Source organism: Nicotiana sylvestris, chromosome 5 (genome assembly GCF_000393655.2).
Source record: "Nicotiana sylvestris chromosome 5, ASM39365v2, whole genome shotgun sequence".
Taxonomy (NCBI): Eukaryota; Viridiplantae; Streptophyta; class Magnoliopsida; order Solanales; family Solanaceae; genus Nicotiana; species Nicotiana sylvestris.
The window spans coordinates 162,920,276-162,936,478 of NC_091061.1; the positions used below are offsets into that span (position 1 = coordinate 162,920,276).

At 37.1% G+C, this 16,203-nt stretch overlaps 1 protein-coding gene across 3 annotated transcripts; it reads right to left on the reverse strand.

Annotated features, from left to right (window-relative positions):
• Window positions 1-1,393: 1,393 nt before the first annotated feature.
• LOC104233142 (DNA glycosylase/AP lyase ROS1) lies at window positions 1,394-13,529 on the reverse strand. 3 transcript variants are annotated; one of them, XM_009786475.2, is made up of 22 exons: window positions 13,353-13,517; window positions 13,149-13,246; window positions 11,617-12,310; window positions 9,358-11,235; window positions 8,862-9,215; window positions 8,088-8,178; window positions 6,965-8,001; window positions 6,579-6,850; window positions 6,402-6,481; window positions 6,236-6,320; window positions 6,076-6,167; window positions 5,934-6,002; window positions 5,802-5,838; window positions 5,609-5,691; window positions 4,365-4,883; window positions 3,919-3,955; window positions 3,777-3,834; window positions 3,302-3,441; window positions 3,135-3,200; window positions 2,852-2,966; window positions 2,718-2,756; window positions 1,394-1,874 (listed from the first exon to the last, which is right to left on the reverse strand). In XM_009786475.2, exons 3-22 carry the CDS (start codon window positions 12,206-12,208, stop codon window positions 1,696-1,698), a joined length of 5,823 nt encoding a protein of 1,940 aa, XP_009784777.1. In that variant the 5' UTR covers window positions 12,209-12,310; window positions 13,149-13,246; window positions 13,353-13,517; the 3' UTR covers window positions 1,394-1,695. The 3 variants fall into 3 exon arrangements, with proteins under 3 accessions (XP_009784777.1, XP_009784770.1, XP_009784785.1); XM_009786468.2 differs by lacking the exon at window positions 13,149-13,246 and having other exon boundaries at window positions 13,353-13,529; XM_009786483.2 differs by lacking the exon at window positions 13,149-13,246 and having other exon boundaries at window positions 13,377-13,517.
• Between the last annotated feature and the right edge of the window lie 2,674 nt (window positions 13,530-16,203).

Sequence of the window (16,203 nt, forward strand, 5' to 3'; positions counted from 1 at the left end):
TGATAATTAGCAAATAGAAATGATTAAAGAAATATGTCAAGGCTATTAGCTGGTTTGCAAGTATGTAAGCTTATTGAGTAGTATGATGTTTTGGACATTGAGTGAGTACAATTGTATAGTCGGATCTAGAATTTAAACTTTATGAGTTCGAGTTCGGGATTCTACTACAACTCATTTGCTTTATTGGGTTTGAAATCAATATTTTGTACTTATCTCATAAATCTAATACAAATACTTATACATGGCTCGTAACCAGTGGCAAAGGCAGGATTTTGACCAAGGAAATTCAAAAAAATAAAAACGTAAGCACGGGAGAACACAGAGGATTCAACAACTAATGTATATGCATAAAATTATTTTTAACCTTATACGCATCTGCATTTTTAGCTCCGCCCATGCTCGTAACTCACTGTCTGCATCCGCCCCTGTACTAGAGGTACAAAATCAGAGAGATATATTCTATGATCATAAACATTTTAGTTTATGCCAGTAGCTATAGGTTATAAAAGTTTAGAGTATAGCTCTATATTTTGAAAAGAACTTAGTTGCCTGAAAACTCCATCCTTGAAATTTTTGCAATACTACCTTATATAGCCCTCTATAGATGTCAAATTTTAATTTAAGCATTGGGTATGTAAAATTTTGGAAAGAGAAAAATGGAGAAGGTTAATCACAAATTTTGTAGTATAGTCTATAAACATTCCAGACAGGGTGAAATTTGGTCGTAGTTTAGACAGTTAACAGAGCGTGGGCCTTTTGACATGTGGAAGTTGAGAAAATTCAGAGCCTTGGAACTTTTGTATGGGATTGTCCATCCATTTTAGCATATTGATAATTAAAAATAAATGATTTGTAGTTTAAGGATCTTATGCCCTCTAAATGCCAAAAAGGGAAATACTCAGATGGTTATGGTTGAGTCTCTCCGGATTTAGATCAATTATTTTGTTTTACTTTCAAACTTGGGGTAAGTGTATGGTGTATAACTTCCAGAATTTAGTAAGTTCAAATGCTTGCAGAGAGATGCTTTGTTGCTAACTGACTCCCAAAAGTAATGGCTTCACAGCAAAATTTTGCTAGGTGATGTTTGATTTTTAATTTGTGTGTATCATTTACTGCTGAGCTGTTTTCTACTTTTCTCTGGGGAAGAGAGAGAAATAGATCTGAAATTTGAGAAGAGTTGGCGATATAATTTGCAGAGCCTTTTGCTGATAGGTGATCCTTTTTCCTATCTTAAAATTTTTGGTTTTGTATCCTTTGCTTAGACTGCAGTCCATCTATATTAAGTTATGAGGTGAAGCCCCACGGGTATGCATCTCCAGTTAACCACTTCTTCCATCTCTCATAAATGAGTCTGTTAACAACATTTAAATCAGTAGTTCATTCGGGGCATGAATTAAAAAAAAATTCCATTGCATTGGCATTAACTGTTTGCACAATCAAACAATGAACGTTACATCTCAATTTTCCTACATCTATTATTGCTTTGTATTGCTAATTCTTGAAAAATGGCTCAGTTTGTGAGCATAAATGAAAGAATAGGAGATGTTTATTGTACACTACACCCTCTTTGCCAAGGGGTGACTTCAAATATTGTGCTGCTGTAACATGTAAACTTGTATCTCCTGTTAAGGTGAGGTTACTGAATGTCAACAATGTGTTAGTCATCAAATTCTTATCCTACTCGGCAGTGTTTCTCTACTTCATATGGGCAGATTTGGGTGAATTGTAACCAGCAGCCTTCTCTGCAGCAGCTCCCTCCTTTTTTCTGTCATCACTTCTATTTTTGACCAACTTACTTGCGGGGAAGTGCAATCTAGCAATGAGAGGTCGTGGGGCTCTTGTTTTGTGATCAAATCCCCTCACACAGACAAATCCTGCAAAATGCTTATTGAAAATGACATCCACAATAACAGTTTGTACATAATCTGACTGTAGACATTAGGTAACTCAATCACTTCTTTTACTAGGTTAAAGATAAAGTTGAACATGGTATAATACACATCTCCATTCCCGTAGTGAGATAAGGAAAGGTGCTGGTATTTTGAGTAATTTCTTAAACAATTGTATGACCTGATACAATTGCCTCGTATTTCAATAAGTTTTACACCTGCTACCTTATTATAACTAATTGTTTCTCTCCACGAGTGTTATTCATCTTAAGAGGCTTGTATGTTCCCATTAGCTTAGCTGTTCTTTCTTTTCTCTCTTTTCTTTAAAGAATAAATCACAAGTTAGCTAGCTCTTATTTGCCGATCCAATTCTATTTGATCTTTTTAGAAGTATCAGGCAACTTACTGAGCACTTAAGTTTGATGATTTTCATCCAAAATCGCCACCTAGTTTAAGTCCTAGCAGTGCACACTTTCTCCCTAGATTACAATTCTTTCCATGTGAATTTTTAGCATCGCAAATTGTCTTATCTCTTCTAGGTAGAATCATCACTTTGAAAAGTATAACTCGTGTACTGCGTTACTAATATCCTTAGTCACATTCATAAACTCTTGTATTTTTGGTGACGAGTCCAAGATCTTTCTTCTTGCACTTCCATTGGTTTGGTACCATTCAGTAATAACAGTTAAGTTAAATGAGCCTCATTCTATTGCAGAACCATCAGCATTGAAGCGCGTTCCTATCTCACTATTCCACATCTTTAGCATTAACATACTTAGATCCTTTTTGTACACGGTAAATAAGAGAAGCAAGAGAAGTTGGCCTTACCTCTCCAGAAGCAGTGCTGAATTTGTTCTGTTGACAAGCCTGATAAACATCAATGTTTATGTAGTCAGTAAGTTAAGGCTCAATTCTTAAGCCATGGATCAAACCACAATGGTTTCCTGAGCATTAGTAGGTACCTTTAAAAATTGTTGAGACAGAGGTCCCAAAGTACACGGTCCTTCTTGGCAGGGACCATAGCAATTTTCTCGGAACATTAATTGGATTAAGACTGGATTCATGATCCGCAAAAACCTGCAGTGTAAGATCACATATAATTCAATAATCAGGCATTAAATGTTTGCAATCAATAATATTCCATTTTCAAGTTGCATTATGAACAGTTGCTCTTGTATTTGTGAAGTATTGTTGCCCAAACAGTCCCCTGAAAATAATGATCAGATGACAAGGTCCAGAGTTTACCTCATTGACCTGGAAGTATGTGCCATTGAGTGGGAAGCTCCCTCTCATTGCTGTTCGGCATGGTATCTGCAATAAGCTTGGTGTTTCAGAGACGAAAATTCAATGCTAGCTTATAGTTCTTCTACAGGTAGTTACTTTTAAACACAACAAATGCCTGGGCCACTTACCAGTAGCGTGCCTCTTACGGTTTGTGAATTTGCTTCTCTAATGCCATTGCATGAATAGCAATCCTTTTCATTGCACAGGCTCCCCGAGCCATTGGGATCACACTTTGTTTCAGGAGGTTGAATTGAATTTACAGTCTCACCTGGTGCCACATTATGCAGGAGTCACAACAACATAATGTACTGCAGACTAGAGTTTTAATTCACCATTATATTGGTAGGTGCAATCAGTGACAGAACGGAGAAAAAGAGAAAAAAACTGAAAAGCTGGTCAGTCTGTCACCCCGTACTATATGGGGCATCTTTTGGTTTCAAAAAGTGAAATATTGCTAATGCATAGTTTGGCTTCAGAATAGCAATTTGGCACTATGTTGAGAAACACGAACTCAAGTTTTCTCCATTCACTAACTGTGCTCTGTGTGCATTAGTCGATATCCTGGAGAAGAAGATACTATTCAAAGAAAATTAGGTTGCATACCTGGTGTCCATATTGCCAGAAGGTATGGACTTGGGTCATCAGGTTCTCGTTTATCCAGCTGTGTTTGAAGATTATCGGGTTAGAATAAAGCTTAGTTCTAACCAAATTTTATTAATGAAGCAACAAAAGATAGACAACTGACCTTTTCCAACAATTGATGAGAATCTGGGAGTTCGTACCTGCAATATATCAGAGTATTGACCATTAGTTTTGTGATTGGAAATTTTAGAGCTTTTTGGCATGGCTTCATAGGTAAAACCGTGAAGACTATATACTTTGTAGGAATTTATTATCAGACCATTTGGTGTCATAATTGGTGGTGTTGAGAGGTGTGGGCTAGCAATACAAATTGGTACTGCGGCTTTATACATCTTCTCATTTTCAGCACACTGCAAATTTGTATAAATATCTGCATCGCACATTCTTTGCTGGTTGTGTTCTTAATTCCATACAATTTCATATTCACATTAAGTCCTACTATAATATTATATTCTGCCCCGCCTAGTCCCATTTTTCCAGATTTCTAAATTCTACTTATATTGTTTACATCCTTACACAGGTAAACATCAAACAAACTCAGGAACTTACACTTGGTGTTCTGTCCGTAGGCGACTGACATTTTTCAGCTTGGGAGTAGGAATTGAAGCTGCAACTGGATTCAAAGCCACCAGAGCTTTGGATAACTCACCTTCTTTGTTATGCCCCTGCAAAATAGTCTCCAAATTGGACGTAAACTCTTTCATGTTGAGTTCGATCATTGGAATTTCATCAGGATCCTCAATAAATCCATCCTCAATGTCACTTTCCAAAAGTTCTGGCAGCGGTTCTGGTGATTTTGGTTCCTCAATAATAGGTTCACAATTGCTGGTAATGAGAGTTGTTTCTCTATCCAAGTTGGTTATCTCTTGAGGTATTGGCATTGGTTTGTTCAGGAAATCAGGGATGTTTCCAGCTTCAACCGGAGCACATGGGCTAATCATTCTCCCTTCACCTGCTGGGGGTAATAGCATAGGCTTGAGTGGGGCAGCTGCAATTCCTCCACCAGAGATTGGAACTGTCGAACTCACTATACTCTTCTCTTGTGGGCCAGGAAGGGCAAGTCTTGCACTGCAGGTAATTTTTCAACATGTTTGTCAGTTTTTCTCTAAATTGACAAAGTAATAATAGAAGTAAAGTGATGCCAGATTTTGCATCTCTAATGCAAGAGTTACAGTTACAGAAGTAAACAACCATCTCAGGAACACTTTTTAGAGCTCTACTTGTCAATTACTGAAATGATTTTGTGACTTTAACTTAATAATAAGGATTGCCTGAGTGGTTGACTCATTTAAGCATTTTGATGGATGAGATGAACAGATTTTAGCTGAGGAAAGGTGCATATGAAGCATTCAGGTTCAGATTGATTCACTTGTTTATCTTGTTTTGCAAGCAACTATTCATGATAGCTAATGAAAGTTCTTAAAGAGTTCTTCCGCTGTATTACTTTAACAGGTGGCTACTTTTGGTTTGTGAAATAGCTTAGCAATTTAAGATGTGCTTTAACAAGGATTATGTATGTGCACACACATAGTTTTCCTCTTTCCTTGTTATTAGTATTATTTATAATCATTGTTATCATTAGTATCATCATTATTATTTTAATTTGAATTTGACAAGTATGGTTTCTGTTCTTAAGATTTGTGTTTTTAAATTTGACACCATACCTTTGCCCCCAATTATGCTAACTGTTTTCATTTGCAGTTGTTAAAAAGAACAAAGAAAACTTTAAGGTAACCTTATGTCAAGCCTCCTTATATTAAAAAAAGAAAAGATTGAACACATGGATGACTAACCTTGCGAAAGCACTAGCGAAGTGTCTGCACTCAGCTCGCAGCGGGCATGCATTACAATTTGGTTTACTTTTGGTGCAAAAAACCTGTGCCAATTTTGAAATTAAGCCATAATGATTCTGTCTGATGAGAGACAACCTCCCCAAAATAAGTCATACTCAGCATATTAAACTTGAAAAAGTGCAGTTAAACTTACCTTTCCAAATGTAATCATGTGGTAGTGCAATTCATACCTGCCAATACATCCATGGGTATGTTAGAGCGTCCTTTAGCTTAATAATTGCATATTTAACCAAAGAAAAGTTATTATGAGGTCTTGAGAAAGTACAATGTTCTCTGGTCGAGCTTGCACAGTCGTGGCCAGAGATACTTCTGAATTGACTCTAGAACCGGATACCTGTGCGGAAGCATGAATGATAACCTGTATAGTAGATAAAGTACAGTTTTGAGGTTTTGCTTTAATAACTTACAGTTCAAGAAGATGCAACTGCAGTGACTCAGGAAGTGGTTGGAGAGGAACCCATCCTAGTCGCACAGCAATTCGTCCAACATTTGTGTCAACCTGACAAATTCAACTTTGAGTTGTAGATCAAGTTTGTAAATCATCGCAAATTGGCAAGTGGATCTTACTGGAAAAGCAAGGTTGTGAAGTGTTAATAGCCGCACACACTCTACACTTTTCAGGCCCAGTCCACGAATACTTAATAGATACTCTCTGCAGTAAGGAACAAATAATTTAGGGGCAGGTAAACTCATGAAGATGGAAAATTTTAGTGTATTAGTGCAAGGTACTTACTTTGCTTTTTCTGGGGCCACATCTCTCAACCATTCTAGGTCAATACTTCCATGATCCGTTACCAGTCTATTGAGGAAGTCCTGCACAATAAGCAATTATCGTTTATGAATCTTTACTTATCCGGTGAGGTCTCTTTTCTCCTTGTGACTCATCAAAACATATTTAGTGCTCTGTTACCTTAATTCGCTCTGCCAGCATGTTGTTCATCCCTCGTTCCTTAATAGCATCAGAGATTTCTTTAACTGGTGCACATCTAACTGCTTCATAGTTCAGTGAGTCCATTGCATTCTTGCTTCTTTCTTTTTTCCCACTCTTTGGTTGGACTTGCTTTCTCAAGCTATCCCAGTCAAAAGCTTTCTTATCTCCTTCCTCAGTTTTCCTTTTTCTTGTATTTGAGATGCTGGTGCCTGTTACACTGGGTTGCTCGCTTGAAATATAAGCTTGAACCTCTGCATGTGATTTGGTTATATTGCAAGAGTTTCTTGCATGTACTACGAGGTACGAACTACAGATCTTGTATGTACATGAACAATCTTATTTGCATTTTGGGATATAAGGATTACCTTCTTGTCCTTTAGCAATGGCTTCTGCACGGTTTACTGACTGTCGGATGCAAGTGCTTTCTAGTTGTGAGGCCATTGACATCTCCTTTGGATGGCAACTTACAGAATGTTGATAATTTCCATTGTGAGGCTGCATTTGTAAATTTCCTTCCTCTTCTCTGTGCTTACTTGCAAATGCATATTCTTCCATTCTTGGTGCATGAACAATGGGCACTGTGGTTTGCTGAGCTGTCAAAGTACTTGAACTTCCTGTTATCTGTTTCATGCTTCTGCTCAGGAAGTCTACTCCTTTTGCGGCATTGGGTTCTGGAGTTATTGAAGTCAAAGAGGAGGCAATTTCTTTCTCACGGCATGCTGTTTCATGTTTTCCAAATTCTGGTGTCATGGTCAACCAGAAACTACTGGAAGTTCTTGCTGATTTTTCTTGGCCCTGAACATGTGGATTGATTGGATAACCATGCAAGTACGTCTCAGCATCAAGAGTTTGATTATGCCTGATACCCGCTACAGCTTCTGACTTATGATTCCTGAAGATGGACATGTTTTCTGATTGTGTATTCCTCATAAAGTGACTCTGGTATTCCTGGAATGCAGCAGGCCACTTTGCCGGTGGAGAACGGTTTGCTCGAGTACTATTCTTGTTCAAGTTGGGCCAACTTGGTTGGTCTTCACATTCTGAGTTGGATCCGGAGCTTGACCTGAGTTCTTCATTGGCTTGAAGAATGAGAGAGTCAGGAGAGTTTTGTGATAAAATGACTTCCTCGTCTGTTCTCTTTTCATGCTCACTTACTAAATAAGCTCCAGTTGTTTGAATGCGATCTTCCATTCTGTGCTCAGATAATTGACTGCATGTTATGGAGCCTTGATGACGTGTAGGCACCTGTAGTCTAGCTTGATGATATGTGATAGTCCCATCTGGATCTATTATTTCGACTTCTGGTTCCTCCACTAATGTGTTACACCCATTCTGGGAGAGGGTGTTTTTGGTGCTTGTCGGCTGCAAGGGAAACTTGGCTGCAAGGCACATGAAAGCGGAGCTGCAAGAAAATAAATCAAAATTTTAAGTTATCAATTTCTATTATTAACTATGTCCATTTGATGGTTTCCAACCATCAACAATTACCTTGAGAGATGATCTGAAACATTCTGTGTGAGGAACACTCCAATCACTGAGTCGACTACAGATCCTTTCCAAGGTGAGAACCTCCTGTCTCCTGCAAAGTTTTTCCAAATTATTTGTGTAGTTGGAATTGATATCATCATGGGAACATCACTTCTAGTAATACAAGATATATAGGTGTGGTCATGGAAATGAATCCCAATTAGTACGTCTACCGCGAAACTTGTTCAACTGCCTTTAGTTTCTCTACAATTCTGATGGTTATCTCTTTTGTTAATCATTATTGACTGATTAGCAAATTATCAGTTTTACAGACTTTTCATGCATCAATTATGCCAGACTTTGCAATATACAATTTAGTTTCTCTCTTGTTGATAATCATGGCTGAACTTCGTGACTCCGCATGTTTCACCTTTTTTTAGGTTTCTTTTTGTATTCACTATGTCTAACTCTAACAAACAAACTTATATGCTGTTTTTGGAAATTTTACACTGTAGGGCAGGATACCACCACATTCAAAAATGCAGCTCCTCTTTGTACATGACGCTAGAGTTGTTTTATTCTAAAGAGTCTCGCAGAGCAAATTATAAACAACTTTTTTTCCTTGGATCCAATTGTGTTAGAATACCTATTTTGTTTTGCAGCTCATGTTTGATATTTTGTTCAGCCTTTACCTTTGGCTATCTCATTGACACAAGTAAATGGTGGGACCAGAGAATCATTTCAGAATCAGTTGACTTCTAAATTGAAGAATGAATGATATATGGATTTTTGTACCTTGAACAAGGCGCATTCGTGCGACAAAAGAGTCTACCCGTCCACGGACGACTTTTCTTTCCTCTTCCCACCATTTTTCATTGTCCTTGTCCGTTGTCTCTGCACCTCCTTCCTTCCCCATTAAGAGGTTCCAAAGTCTGTTGGTCTCTGGGTCAAGGTCCACTTTGGGCCGTGGCTTACGTCTTTTTATTGGATCAAATCCCTCATATGGGATAATAGTGCCATCTCCCTTGTATGGAACAAGGGCCTTTTGCTCTTGAGCAGTATATTTCTTGCTGTTACTGATAGCAAGGCGTTCCAATCGGCGTGTGATCATATCGACTGCTGCTGCATATCTGCGTGTTCCTTGTAAGCCTGTGTGAGACACAGGAAGGTTGTAGTTGTTATTGGTATCTAAGATTCTTCATACTTTGTTTAAGACTGGCTTTACATTTGCTGGAAAAGAAAAAAAGGAAACAATAAAAGCAAGAGTGATGGAATAGCTGCAAAAGGATACCTCTAGCTTTTGTTGAGAGATGTTCGTCACCTCGTAATTTCTTGTTGTCTCTTGTAAGCATCTCCCCGTTATTGAATAGTTCATTGGATGATGTCTGCCCCATGTTCTGCATCCGTGCTAGCATGTTATTGTGAGAAATTCTCCTCCTGATCTCTTGTACAAACATAGAGAGAGCTTGGGGTTGAGACTGAAGATTCCAGTTACTACTGGCCTGCGCTTGGGGTCCATGTCTTTCAGTCAATTGTTGGGATATTTTCTGAGATATTGATTGTGTATAAGAATGGGATTGAGATGGGGTTGGTTGCTTTTGAAAGTTATGTTTAACAGTCATGGGACTAGCGCAGCGCCTACTGCCCTCACCATTGGCTCCGCTACCTGGGAATCCAACATATCTGTTTATGTTCAAGCTAGTTGACTGGAACTTTACTGAGCCATGCATTGAAGCTGTAGTACTGGAAGGTATACCGGATACAGTGCCATATATTTCAGAATCTAACTTTGCTTTCTTGTGAATCTCTGAACCTCCTAAACCAAATGTGCTGCAATTTCTTCTAATATTGTCAATCCCTAACATGTCTGAGCAGACCGATCCCATCTGGCTAAAAGTTTTAGGTTGAAACTCCGAAATGTGGCACTGATCTCTCTTGGATCCTCTTTTTACGTGTGCAGAAGCTGTGTCTCCCAAAAGCAGAGGTGTCCTTTCCAGTGCCAGCTGCCTTGCTTCGTCTCTCTTTGGTCGAGTATCTTTTGCCTCAAAGACAAAGTGGCCTGTTCCAGCTTCATGAACTGGCACTTGATCACACCCAAGCTGAATGCTGTTTTGGTGCTGATTAACGTTTCGCATACTTAGACTTCTTGCAATGGCATTCAGTGCCTGGTTCTTCGTTGTAACTTGATTTGCTGAAGGAAGTGGCAATGCCAAATCTTTTGGCTTTTCAACGGAGGAACTGATAACATAAGGTGCAGTTTCTGTTAGCCTTTTCTCTGCAATTTCTCCATTCCGCTGATTCTGCCCAGGTGGTATTGCAGAAGCCTCCATGATTGCCAAAGATGACTCCATATCTTGAGAACTCAAGTTCAAATCAAAAGTCTCCTTTCTTTGCTGATGTTTTTCTGCTTGGCTGATATTGGTACTGGCCAGGCTTTCATCTTTTGTTCTGTCTTCAAAATTTAGCATTCTCCGACATGATTTTGCTGTGTCTCCAGCATCAGGAGCTCTGTCCTTGTCACCAACTTCGGTTTGTTGAGTTGTTGAAGCTTTTAGGCCCTTTTTACGAACATACTTCCTTTTTCCTGATGTGTTCTCATTTGGAAGACTATTTCTTGGGGCAGCAGGCTCAACAACTTCAGTTTGTTCAGTTGTTGAATCTTCGAGGCCCTTTCGGCGGACATACTTCCTTTTTCCTGATGGATTCTCATTTGGAGTACTATTTCTTGGGGCAGCAGGCTTCGGAGTTCTTTTGGTTTTCCCTTCTATTACTACCTTCGGCCGGTGTTTTCGCCTTTTGGGAGGTTTCAGCTGTGGTGTCTTGTTCAGGTCAATGTCTCCATTACCTTTGTTCTCATCATCGATCTTTTCACTCAATGATGTTGTTGCAACCAATGAATCTGCGACTCTCTGTAACTGTTTATCAGAGTGGTTATCTTTGGATTGCATAGACCTGAGAACATTCTCCTGCTTATCTTTCTCAAGACTAGAGCTTTCTTCTATCGAGAAATTCTGTCTCTCAAAATGCTGGTCATCATTGAATTGCTTTTGTTCTGGCGTTACTGGTGCAATTGGGAAGAAACTACTTCTGCTTGAACCTGTACCAGCATCTGGTGTTGTCAAGGATGAGTACATGGCTTTATTGACCTGATATGGGCCTAGAATTCCATCTGCAAGGAAAAGAAATTGGATATAAACTAGTGATTCAGAATTCAGAATAAAATATCATGATATATACCTGTCAAATGGGATATTTTCTAAGCTTTTACTAGACTAACTTGTTTATCTAACTAATTTTTAATATTGGAATGACTTATCTGATATCGAGAATCCCTAGTATATGGAATCGAAGAACAATGTTATGTTAATGTATTATACCTGGTAGTTATGAGGTCTTTCTAGCACTATTGCTATACATAGTTCCAATCGGTTCTCTTCTAGTATGATGGAGGTTTGTCATGCAATTGCTTTAAAGAATGCTGATATTTCTTGTCTCAAATTATTCGGTGTAGTATTAGATGAAATTAACATATTCATGACAAATTACTCACCAAGTGGTAGGCGCCGGTTGCCATAACAATCAAATGTCTGATTTGGAATAAACACTTGACTCTCGTTGAGAAAATCCGGACCTGCCTGAAGTTGCTCATATCTGCTTTCGACTTGAGAATATGAATTCTGAAAGGTCGGTAAATCATTGAGGTGGATGCTATTGCTTGATCTTCCACTGGTGGAGGGCATATATGATTGGTTCTTCATCCCCAACAATTCTGCTAATGAATTAACTCTAGTGCAAGCAGGCCTACCGTGACCTGGTATGTTTTCACAGTGGTTGATATCTATATCAGAGCTTCTGTAGTCGACTGCTGCATTATTCCACTGACCAATATAATCCTTATTCAAATTCACTGGGTTGATTGGATTCTGAACTGCTCCTGTACCATGAGCAGGTCTTTGTAAAAAGTTACCATAAATCCCAAGCAGATCCTGCCAATCTGACCTTTCCATCTGATTTCCTTGCATTTCACCTGGAATAAGATCGGGACTTTGCAAAACTTGCTTTTGTGGAGTAGCAGGAACCCAAGGATCCCCATTTTGGATAACTCTATTCCCTTGGGGAGTTGAAAATCTCCCCAGATTCATCCTCAAATTGTAAGTGTATTCTTCTCACTGTCTAATTCATCCCTTGGGAAGACTTTTAACTGTTAGAAACTGACTTTGTTTTGACTCACCGATAAGACTTCACTGTAAAACCCACAAATGAAAATTTCAATCAAAACAGCTTTCTACTTAAGTGGTAGAAGAACATGATTAATAAACTGTTCTTTGTCATGAATTTCATCATGCATCTAAATACAAGAAATTCCTCCAAATCTCGAAGTTTAGAGAAATATCAGAAACATATGTAAAGGCAGATTCCAAAATTTCGCCTCAAGTCAACATACAATAATAACTGGACCAATTAACAAGTATTGATTTTCAATGTGTACTTAGAAATAAAAAAAATATTGAAACACATTATACGAATATAAACTTATGCATAACAATTGTTCTTGCTGAGAAGTGAAATTAAACATACAATTTCTTCGTTCTGCAGTTTTATGCACTTTACTAATTCAAGTTGTGAATTTTGCTCTCTACAGCCTACATGAATTCTTTTTATCTCAAAACCTGTTTTTATTTCCATCTGTGCAATTTCCAATGGGAAAACCAACAATTGCTGTTTAAAGTTCAATAATATTTTATAGTAACCCATAAGAAATGGAACAATCATCGATAAGAAAAAGGAATGAGAACTATATTCATATAGAATCTCAATCTCAAAAGGAATATATGACTGCATTTTTCAGTTTCTTGCTTTTATCTAAGTTTTTACTGAGTACTACAACCACCATATCCATATTCCAAAGTCATGAAAAAGCAAAGGAATGCTGCTTACGAATTAGCAATCTCACATAGAACAAGTACCCAAAATGACGAGGAGAAAGCAAGTGGATTGGAAGAAAACAGAAAAACAAAGCAACAAATTAGAGATAATATAAATTGGGAAATCACAGTGAATTTGGGGGAATTTAATTCTCACAGCTGAAAGGTGAAGATTGAAATGCACCCAGGTGAATGAAACCCAAAATATCTTCACACAGAATCTCCAAAATGATTTTGAGTTGAAAATGCGATCACCTACTTTTATGGGTTGTTATAACAAAATAAAATTAAAGACCAGTTAAACATGCAATGAATTTAATAAATTTGGGATAAATATTTAATCTTTAACAGCTAAACTAACCGATCTTTAGCTGAGTTCAGTTACCGGAGTGAAGTTGCTTGAGAACCAGTCAATGCCGGAGAGCCAAGTCAGTCTTGTTAAAAAAGAGGAGAGAGAAAAAAGAGAAATGAGGGACAAAGAGAGAGAAAAAAATTAACATCCGAAGTAGCAACCCTTTGGTATACGTTAAGAAATGTTGTACTATGGTTAGGCTGGTCCCATTTCATATAATAAAGGGAGAGGGGTGTGGGGAGGTTAGGGTTGTGGGTTGGGGGTGGGGTGGGGGTGGGGGGTTCAGAAACTTTGGCAAAGGCTACATTCAAAGCACAAAATCCTCATTTGCTACCAAGATTAAAAGACACCCAATAAAAGTATGTTAAGATGACGATTTTTCTTATTGGAAAGATTTATTTAATGGTTCAGATAGTACTTAATTACAATTTAGTTATATTTAGTAATATTGTTTGGTGTTTGTTTTTATGATTTTTGGCCAAATTTTCTATACAAGGAGGAGTCTAATGTGAAATATCGTAATGCATATATTTTGATCGTTGGTAGAGATAAGTATTAACACAATACAGTCACCCAAATGGAGAAAATAGTCCTGACTTATTGATTATGTTTGACAATATCTAATCAGGAGATATGCCGAACTTAAATCGTATTTTAAAGTCAAATATTTGTAATATTTTTAGATTTTAAGTGGTACTAGTATTAGTATCTCGCAATGCGCAAATACAAACCATGTCAAATTATGATTTGAGTTATTTAGATTGTGTGCAAATAACTTTAAAATTTAAACCTTCTAAATAAAAATTATAAATTATCATTAGATATTAATTAAGAAGCGGGATATGAAATAATTTCTCAAATTTAATAGTAGATAACGTATTTTTTTTCTATATTTGTAACAATCCAACTCATTGATTTTGATACTTACATTTCATTTTGCTGCCAATATTAATGAATACTAAACATGTAATATTGTGATCTATCTTGTTTAAGCGGCTAAACAAAATTCTTGCAAGAACAAACTATTTCCGGTCCCTTTTCGTTCCAGACTAATTCAACCACTTGAATTGTTGATGTTAAACAAGCTAGCTCGGTGTAGGTGGTAATTTTTGAGAAGCCATTATTGAATTTAACTTTCATATATCTCTTGTTTGCGATATCTAATTTCGATGGAGGTACATTTTGCTTAAATACAATTGGAAATTTAATTATTTTTTAAATGGGAAGAGAAAAAGAGAAAATGTGAAATGAAGTCTAACACACTATTTTATATGTAAATAAAAAATTAAATATAAATAGTAAATAGTAAAGAGGAAGATATTTGGAGGCTAGAGGTGTGTATGTAGCATACACTAGGGTGATCTAGAATATGCATGATGGTGCTAAGGCCTAAGTTAGCACGGTAGGAAGAGACTCAGAACACTTTCAAGTCGTGATGGACTTGCATCAGGGATTTATTCTTAGCCCATTATTATTTCCCTTGTCGATGGATGTTCTGACATGACGCATTCTAGGGGAGATGTCATGATGCATGTTATTTGCGGATAACATAGTAGTGATTGATGAGACACGAGACGGTGTTAATGCGAATTCTAATAGAGTACTTATTTGCTCAAAAGGTTTCAAGATGAGCAAGATTAAAATAGAGTACTGATAATGCAAATTCAGCTACGTGACTCAGAAAACGAAGGTGGAAGTGAGATTTGATTCATGAGTCATCCCCAAGAGAGAGTTTTAAGTACCTTAGATATTTCTAATGTAATTGGGAGATTGACGAGGATGTCACACATCGGATTGTGTCGTGTGAATGAAATGGATACTCGCATTCGGGATTTTGTGTGATAAGAATATGCCACCAAAACATAAATGTAAGTTCTATACGGTGGTGGTTAGACCGACTATGTTGTATGGGGAGGAATGTTGGCCTGTCAAGAACACTCATGCTTAGAAGATGAAAGTAGCAGAAATGAGGATGCTGAGATAGACGTGTAAATATATCAGGATAGATATGATTAGGAATGAAGATATTTTATCATCTTATTTTGTTGTTGGTTTTTATCTAACTGTTTCTCAATCCCATATTTTCGTATTAGTCTTGTTTTTTCGCTTCTTTTTAATTTTTTTCTCATTAAGTCGGGGTGTATCAAAAATAACCTCTCTATCTTCACAAGTAAAGTTTGTGTATACTCTATCCTCCCTAGATTAAGCGATAATCTTTTTAAGAGGGGTAATAAATTTAAAATGTAGTATAGACATATAAAAGTTTCTCGTGATAAAGGCGTTCAAAAGTTTCTCATGATAAAAACTCTTAAGCAAGTCACATCAATACTATCAATTACTAGCATGCCAAAAGGAATGTATATGGGGAAAAGTAAGACAAAGTAGAAAATATCAATTACATCCAAATAAAATTTGAGAAAAGAACATTCCATTAAACTATTGAGGGAAAGACACGTTATTCTTAGGAAAAAATACATACGGTTATTTTTCAAGCTATAAATACATGAAGGAAGTCTATTTTGTGAGAAAAGAAAGAGAGAAAAACACATCAAAGAAGCATTCCAGATAAGTACAATATGTAAAAACTTATTGAAGATTTTCTGTAAGCTTCATTTATCGTTTTTGATGTATGTCTTTACTTTATAATTCTTTTTCCTTTAGTCATCTTTCACATATATACTTATTTGACTGTCGAACCAAATTTTCTATGACGAAGGCTATTCCTGGCAATTTTAGTTTTATCTTTGATTTCTTCTTCATTTTTCTCTACAAGTTGAGATCATTACAAATTCCAAGACTTATAAGCACGACTTGATTTGGTTTTTTGTTCAACTAAGAAATACAAATTATTTTCTCTTAT